Consider the following 7,929-nt stretch of genomic DNA (forward strand, 5'->3'; position numbering starts at 1 on the left):
TTATCTATGTGTTTGAACTATACCTACAACTTGTATGCACTTATTATAGTTTCTGAAGTCGAAACCCCGAAGTGACATTAATTGGAATATGAATGGGAATGACTGTAAATTGGGGATTACATGTATTTGTTAAGTGTTAATGCTTTGCTTTGGTGCTTTGTAAATTGAGTAACTTAATTATCCTTAATTTCTATTAGGATCCTGCTCAAACGCGAGGGTAGAACAAAAAAAGCTATGCAAGTCCTTATTGGAAGCACGTACAACTACATACAGAATACATGCATGCCTACATAAGTTGAAGATGTTGAGCTAGTTGACTATATATGCCCTATGTTTATGCTATTACATGATCGATTATATCCATGAAACATTCCATTATCCATCCTGATACCTGCGTTTTTCATAATTCTTGGTCTCTTTAAAGATATTTTGTACCTGAAAACTGATGGGTATTACTGCTTTTGTTAGTCAATCGCAATCAAACAATCAACACTTCGTCGTATTTGCTACTAATAAATTCTCTCAAGTAAGTATGTCGTTTCCAGGTTTGGTTGAAGTGCAAACTTAAGTGATAAACCTTATAAGCATTCTTTGTATCCTCTCGTGTCGAATCAATAAATTTGGGTTGTGATACTTTTTATCAAAGATTTTTACGATACACTACACTTGTGGGTTATCAACACACACATCAAGGGAGGGCTAAGCTTAGTTGATACCAGAGCTATAGAAAGCATAGAGCAATGGCAATTGACAAGTAGTAAAAAGCCAGAAGAATGAACATGCAGCAACAGGTTGGAATCCAATGAGCATGTTGTGAAAGCCCAAAAGCAAGCAGAAGGAGTGATAAGATCATACGTACTAAAAAATGCATCCTAGAAAACGCACTTTCCAAGTTTGAAACAAGCCTAAAGGATGATTATTAAGATCAAACACACTAGAGAATTATGTGCCCCATATGGCAACGAACAAGTCCAGACATGAGAACCATTGTCTTTTTCATGTCTCATGTTGGACCCACATGTGAACTCGAACACTACTATACAGCTTGATGTACACTCTTCAACCCAAATGTATTCTCCTCGTGACCCAGTTTTTTCAACTTAAATGCGTCCTCTTGGTGACAGTGCCTTTTCATTCTTCAAACAAGTTCCTTTTCTCCCACTTCTCATCCACTTCCTTTTCTTTCTCTATTTAAATATATTTTGTACCTAGCAACTGCTGAGTACTACTGCTTTTGTTACTCAACCGCAATCAAACAATCAACATTTCATCATATTTGCTACTAATAAATTCTCTTGAGTAAGTACTCTGTTTCCAGGTTTGGTTGATTTGACAACTCAACTGCTAAATCTTATAAGTATTCTTTGGATCCCCTCGTGTTGAATCATTAAATTTGGGTTGTGATACTTTTCATCAAAGATTTTTATGATACTACACTTGTGGGTTACCAGCACACACATCAAGGGAGGGCTAGGCTTAGTTGATACCAGAGTTATAGCAAAATAGATAGTTAACAAGTCGAAGAAAGCAAGAAGAATGAACATGCAGCGAAAGGTTGAAATCTAGCGAGCATGTTGCGAAATCCCAAAAGCAAGCAGAAGGGGTGATAAGATCATACGTACTAAAAACGCATCCTATGTGGAAAACAACACTTCCAAGTTTGAAGCAAGCCTAAGAAATGATTATTAATACCAAACACACTAGAGAATGATGTGCTCCATGTGGCGACGAACAAGTCCAGGCATGAGGACCATTGTCTTTGTATTGTCACATGTGGGACCCACATATGAACGCGAACACTACTATACAACTTGACGTACACTCTTCAACCCAAATGTATTTTCCTAGTGATCTAGTTTTTTAAACTTAAATGCGTCCTCTCGGTAACAATGCTTTCTCATTCTTCAAACACGTTCCTTTTCTCCCACTTCTCATCCTCTTCCTTTTCCTACTTCCCCTTTAGATCCAAAGCTATTACCATAGCAGTTTCAACGTTATTAGTGCTTGCCCTCCCCCTTTCGTCCCTCTTGATTCACCATTATATCTCATCCTCTTATGACGCTTGGTGTGTTAACCACCACTAACCACACTTTTGTCATCTGCGATTTGTCTGCACTCATGGTCTGCCCAGAATGACCATCCCTCTAACCTTCTGGTCACCAGCAAACCCTATTCCGCTCTCCATCCCAAAACGCCAGATCAAATTCCTCAGACAAGCCAGAGCATAATCACACGTGGAGAGGGAAGGGTGAGTGTCCATTAAGCTTATCCTGGTTAGGCCTTTTCTGTTATCATGATGACAGTGGAACCCGTCCTTGTGAGATCATATTTTTTTCGACAAAGGGTGAATTTTATTTACTCAAAATGAAGCATCAAGAGGATACACACAGGATGATTACACACTCGGCCTCTGCATAGCTAGGATACACACCGCCGGCACCAACACACAAACACGCCAACAACTAGCAAAGTCATATAAGATCAAAGCTATGCTTAGGCGGAAAATATAAAAACCCGATAGCAATCAGATCTGCGATCGGCAAACTATAGCAATGACCATATCCGCACCAACCATCCTTGCGAGATCATATGGCGGAAAAGAAGTAAGTCTATCTAGCAAGTGGTGCATTGTCTAATGCATAGGGAAGGGGAAACCCTCCTTTTTCGAAAAAAAGTCAAGTGGTATGTGGATATATTTTTTCTGTTTCTGTTTCTTTTCTTTTCTTCAAACTTTCGTTTGAAAAATTGAAGGTTCGTGGTGATCAATCCAAACCACCGATTCCTCCTCACCATATTGGCATGTCTTTGTTTGTTTTAGGAAATATCGCCAAGTTTATATAACCAATACATATATCCCCTTATGGTAAAAATTAACACCTGCTAGGGCGAAAACGTTAGTGGGTACCGCTCTATACCATCATAGTTTTGTTAGGAAATTAAGACGTAACCACATGCATAAGTTCAAAAAAAAAAAAGACGTAACCACATGCATCTTTCAAAAGCTGTGCGTGTGCGTGTGCGTGTTTCTTCCTACGCAAGATCATAAAAGCGATAGATAAAAGGTTGTGCGTGTGCGTGTTTCTTCCTACAAAGTCCGTTGTGCGTGTTTCTTTCTACAAAACCCTTCAAACGGTCATAAAACAGTTGTATTAGTACGGGACACGTATGGATAAATGGATCGGTCGATTCGTGTCTTCCACGGAGCAAAACGACCAAAGATACGTACGTGGGAGAAATTCATGGAGTGTCACCGTGTCGTTAGTCTGGTCGCGGTCGCGGTCGTGCTGCTGCTCCGGTGGCCGGCTTTGAGCTCTGCGCAGGCGCCGGTGTCGAGGACCATCACGGTGGACAGTCAGGGAGGAGGGGATTTCTGGAGCGTGCAGTCGGCGGTGAACTTCGTGCCCGACGGCAACCGGGAGTGGGTCAGGATCCACGTCCGGGCAGGGAGCTACACGTCCGTCGTCCTTGCTCAACTATTTTTTTGTACTCCTTCCAAGATGTTTATGTTGGTCACGTGGCGCATGCAGGGAGAAGGTGATTATCCCGGCGGAGAAAGGCTACATCTTGCTGGAAGGGGACGGCTCCTGGAACACGGACATCAATTTCAACGACTACGCCGGCGCCCACGTCCGCAGCCGCGGAGACACGTCGCCGACGTACAAGAGCGCCACCTTCACTGTCCTCGCCGACGATTTCATCGCCCGGAACATCACCTTCAAGAACACGCACAACGCTCACGACAAGATCAACAAGAGCCAAGCGGTGGCGGCGCTGGTCCGCGGTGACCGGAACGCCTTCTATGGCTGCGCCTTCCATAGCTTCCAGGATACTCTCTGCGACGACCTAGGCCGCCACCACTTCAGCGACTGCTTCATCGAGGGCGGGATCGACTTCATCTTCGGCTACGGCCAGTCCATCTATGATGGCTGCACCATCGTGTCCAACATGCCGCCGTCCTACGGCCAGAACCCTGGGTCGGTGACGGCGCACGGCAGGGTCGACGCCAGCGACCCCGGCGGCTTTGTGTTCAAGGGCGGCGAGGTCAGAGGCACCGGGCGCCAGTATCTCGGACGCGCGTGGAACGAGTACGCCACGGTCGTCTACTACCACGTGAATATGTCCAGCATCATCGTCCCGCAGGGGTGGGAGGCATGGAAAGCCGACGGCGAGACTAACAATGTCGTATTCGCAGAGGTTGGGTGCACCGGGCCGGGATCGAACATGACCGGAAGAGTGCCGTGGGAGAAGCAACTGAGCGAGCTGGAGGTGGAGAAGTTCGTGGACATGAGCTACATCGACGACGGTTGGATAGGCGAGCAGCCATACTAGTATGACATGGCCGGGCCGTCTTTTCTACAACTCACTCCTGCATGTGTGCAAGTGGCTGGAAAAGTGCTCGATCAAAAAGGAAAACTTTGTAACACCAATCTGTTTTGTTTGTTTGTAAATATACACCATAGCATCTATATTTAGGAAAACATACAAAGTATATAGACGCAAGCAAAAACAACTCATACTATTGTTCCACCACCAACAAAACGTCATCGAAATCCAGATATGAATAGTGGCATTTTTTGCTGTAGCATTTCTGTCACACTATAATGCTAAATTTGTCTATTTTATTTCTTCTTCTGTATTTTCAATTTGGAATTAATTTTTCAGGGGTTTTGTCACATGTCTTATGAACATTTCCAATATTTCCCTAAAAAAATAAGACATTCAGATTTGAATATTTTGTTTAAACATAGGAGCATGTAAGTGTTGAAAGCACCTGATATTTTTGGCATGGGAAGAGAGAGGCCAGTATGAGTTACAAGTTTACACTCATTATGCATTGCGCGGTTGCATCAGGCCAAGAGAGGGCCGGACATTCCTCCTCCACAACCCGTTCATGTGTTTAAATGTCACCAGAAGTGTGGAAGAAGAAAGAAACTCAATACTCTCTTGGTTTTAAATTAATTCAAGTTCTAGTTTTATCTTAAGTCAAATTTCTTTCGGGTCGATTAAGTCTAAAAAACGAATCAGCATTTGTAACATCAGATTAGTTCTATCAGGTTTCATCATAAAAACACATTTTCTTACTATACATGTTTCATCAGTGTCACCAAGCCTTTTATGGTGATTGGTGTCTGGACCACCATCAGCCGAACTACACCATCATCGGCATGTCTCAACTCCAATGTCCATCTCCCGTGACATGAGGTTGAGCCCTTCAAGGCAAGCTAGAGCATAACTACACGTGGCAAGGGAAGGGCGAGTATATCCACTGGCTACGCTTGTTCCATTATCATGCTGATAGGGAACCCGTCTTTCAGAGGTCGGAAAAATGTAAGTCTACCCAACGATTGATAGTGGGGAGTTTTTTTTTTAGTTCAAGCCTTCGATTCAAATCAAGATCCGTTGTGATCAATCGAAACAACCCACCATATGGCTTTGTCTTTTTTTTTTGCGAAAAAGATCCAAAGCTATTGTAAAAGTTCACAAGAAGTACTATTTTTTTGCAGGATTCACAAGAAGTACTAAACACCTCAAACATAATGCATATCTTTTTAGAAGTTAAAGTTTGATTTAATTTATCGAGAAAATATTTGCGTCTACATTACCAAATAACTATCGCAAGATATACACGGTGAAATATATTCTTATATTGCATTCATTTGGTATTATTGATGTTGATAATTTTCTCTATCAAGTCAGTCATACTTTATTCTAAATAGATTCTATGGACACTACATTTTCAAAAGGAGGGAGCACCGAATATCATAGTGTTTATAGAGTTATCAATACATATATTCTTACAAGGTAAAAATTAACAACTGCCATCACGATATATGGCCCCAGTTTACCATGCATCATAATGAAGACAATAACCACTTGCTCATTTATGCAAGATCATGGTTTCTTTCTATCCAAAAATCTCTCTAAAAGATTTCCAGAAAAATCTCTAAAGATACTGCAAAGGGTCAAAAAGGATTTTATAAATCGTATGGATGGATCGTGTCTTCCATAGAGCAAAACGGCCATGCTATACGTGTGCGTAGGAGAAATGGGATGCGACCGCCACCATGTTGTTAGTTTGCTGGTGTTCGTGCTCGTGCTGCTGCTCCGGTGGCCGGCGTTGAGCTCTGCACGGGCGTCGGTGTCCAGGACCATCACCGTGGACAAGAAAGGGAGAGGGGATTTCAGAAGTGTGCAGCCGGCAGTGGACTCCGTGCCGGACGGCAACCGGGAGTGGGTTGGTCCACGTCCGGGCAGGGCACTACAAGTTCGACCCTGCCGCAAAATTCCATACTGCATTTTTGTACTCCTTTTCAAAGTATATGTTGATGTTTGCATGCGTGCAGGGAGAAGGTGACCATCCCAAAGGAGAAGCGATACATCTTGCTCGAAGGGGAGGGCCACTCGAGCACGGAGATCTACTACGACGCCAGCAACGCCGACGACTTCGTCGCCCGGGACATCGCCTTCATGAACTCACACAACGGTTTTGAAAAGCGAAACGTGAGTCAGGCGGTGGCCGCGCTGGTCGGCGGCGACCAGAGCGCCTTCTACGGCTGCGCGTTCACCGGCTTCCAGGATACACTTTGCGACTACACTGGCAGGCACTACTTCCGCGGCTGCTTCATCAAGGGCGCTGTCGACTTCATCTTCGGTTACGGCCAGTCCATCTACGACGGCTGCACCGTCGTGTCCAACGTGCCCATGTCGCACAGCCAGCAGCCCGGGTGGGTGACGGTGCACGGCAGGTTGGGCGCCGGCAGCCCCGGTGGGCTGGTGTTCAAGGGCGGCGAGATCGGGGGGACTGGTCGCCAGTACCTCGGCCGCGCGTGGAACAAGTATGCCACTGTCGTCTTTTACCACGTGAACATGTCCGGCGTCGTTATCCCGCAAGGATGGGATGGCTCGAAGAACATCGGCCCTGATACGATGTTCGCGGAAGTTGGTATCACCGGGCCGGGGTCAGACATGGCCATGAGAGTGCCGTGGGAGAAAGCATCTGACCGAGGTGGAGGTGAAGAGGTTCATGGACATCAGCTTCATCGATGACGGTTGGCTAGCCAAGCAGCCATAGCCGGGGATCGGATCAAGAGTAGTTGCAGACATTTTTCTGAGGCAAACATGCAATCTTTACTACGTCCTCACAATATTCACAGAGACGAAACTGGGTTGTCCTAACCCCAAACCCCTAAAGCAAAAGCATGTTTTTCAAGATTATGAGCCTTGACATTCGAGGTTCGAAACTCATGATTAAAACTACAAGAAATAAAAGCAGCAGAACGGTCTATTATTTCATGCGCAAGCACCAAAATGTTCATAGCTTCCGCCCTTGATGGCTTCAACAACCGCCTTGCCATCCGATGCTACAAAAATCCTCTGAATACCAAGATCATCTGCAAGCGCCAAAGCTTCTCTCATTGCCAAAGTCTCGAGTGTTGTAGGATCTTCAATGCTACTGAACACAACTACCGATGCTGCAAGAAGGTGCCACTCTTATCACGGCACACTGCCTCAAATGTGCCAAAACGCCCAACCCTTAACGTTGCAACATCAACATTTATCAGGCCTAGAGAGGTCCGGGTCTTCTTGCTCCCTGCTCACTTGTGTGTGCAAATGGCACAAAAAGTGTGAAAAGAGGGAAAACTGTGTGCTCTCCCTTCTCAAATTAATAGAAGTTCTCATTTGATTTAAGTCAAATTTCTTCAGATCTGGCAGAGTCTTTAAATTATAACAGACATTTTCATATATTATTCATATTTTTGTGATTTTAAACAAAACTTTTTATAGTTTTGAAAAGATAATATTATCTACAAGACTGTGTTGGTTTATAGTTTTTACTGAAAGACAGAAATAGAAAAAGGAAAAGAATAAATCTTTATTGGGCTGGCCTTAGTTGCTTTATCATGACATGGCCTGTCCGGTGGTAATACT

At 44.3% G+C, this 7,929-nt stretch overlaps 2 protein-coding genes across 2 annotated transcripts; both read left to right on the top strand.

The window, feature by feature from the left end:
* Positions 1–3,111: 3,111 nt before the first annotated feature.
* On the top strand, positions 3,112–4,329 carry LOC109737324 (probable pectinesterase 66). Its single transcript, XM_020296472.2, has 2 exons — positions 3,112–3,454; positions 3,528–4,329. The coding sequence occupies exons 1-2, from the start codon at positions 3,174–3,176 to the stop codon at positions 4,327–4,329; spliced, it is 1,083 nt and encodes a 360-aa protein (XP_020152061.2). The 5' UTR covers positions 3,112–3,173.
* A 1,717-nt stretch (positions 4,330–6,046) lies between these two features.
* Positions 6,047–7,047, top strand: LOC109737323 (probable pectinesterase 29). Its single transcript, XM_073509533.1, has 2 exons — positions 6,047–6,231; positions 6,345–7,047. Exons 1-2 carry the CDS (start codon positions 6,047–6,049, stop codon positions 7,045–7,047), a joined length of 888 nt encoding a protein of 295 aa, XP_073365634.1.
* The last annotated feature ends 882 nt before the right edge of the window (positions 7,048–7,929 follow it).

This window comes from Aegilops tauschii, chromosome 2, assembly GCF_002575655.3.
Source record: "Aegilops tauschii subsp. strangulata cultivar AL8/78 chromosome 2, Aet v6.0, whole genome shotgun sequence".
Classification (NCBI taxonomy): domain Eukaryota; kingdom Viridiplantae; phylum Streptophyta; class Magnoliopsida; order Poales; family Poaceae; genus Aegilops; species Aegilops tauschii.

What these genes read in the sequence shown, in the direction of transcription:
- LOC109737324 (XM_020296472.2), top strand. Translation starts at nt 3,174, where the DNA reads ATGGATCGGTCGATTCGTGTCTTCCACGGAGCAAAACGACCAAAGATA. An exon ending in GTCCGGGCAGGGAGCTACAC is followed by an intron (nt 3,455 to 3,527) that starts GTCCGTCGTCCT and finishes TGGCGCATGCAG; the next exon opens with GGAGAAGGTGATTATCCCGG.
- LOC109737323 (XM_073509533.1), top strand. Translation starts at nt 6,047, where the DNA reads ATGGGATGCGACCGCCACCATGTTGTTAGTTTGCTGGTGTTCGTGCTC. An exon ending in GTGCCGGACGGCAACCGGGA is followed by an intron (nt 6,232 to 6,344) that starts GTGGGTTGGTCC and finishes GCATGCGTGCAG; the next exon opens with GGAGAAGGTGACCATCCCAA.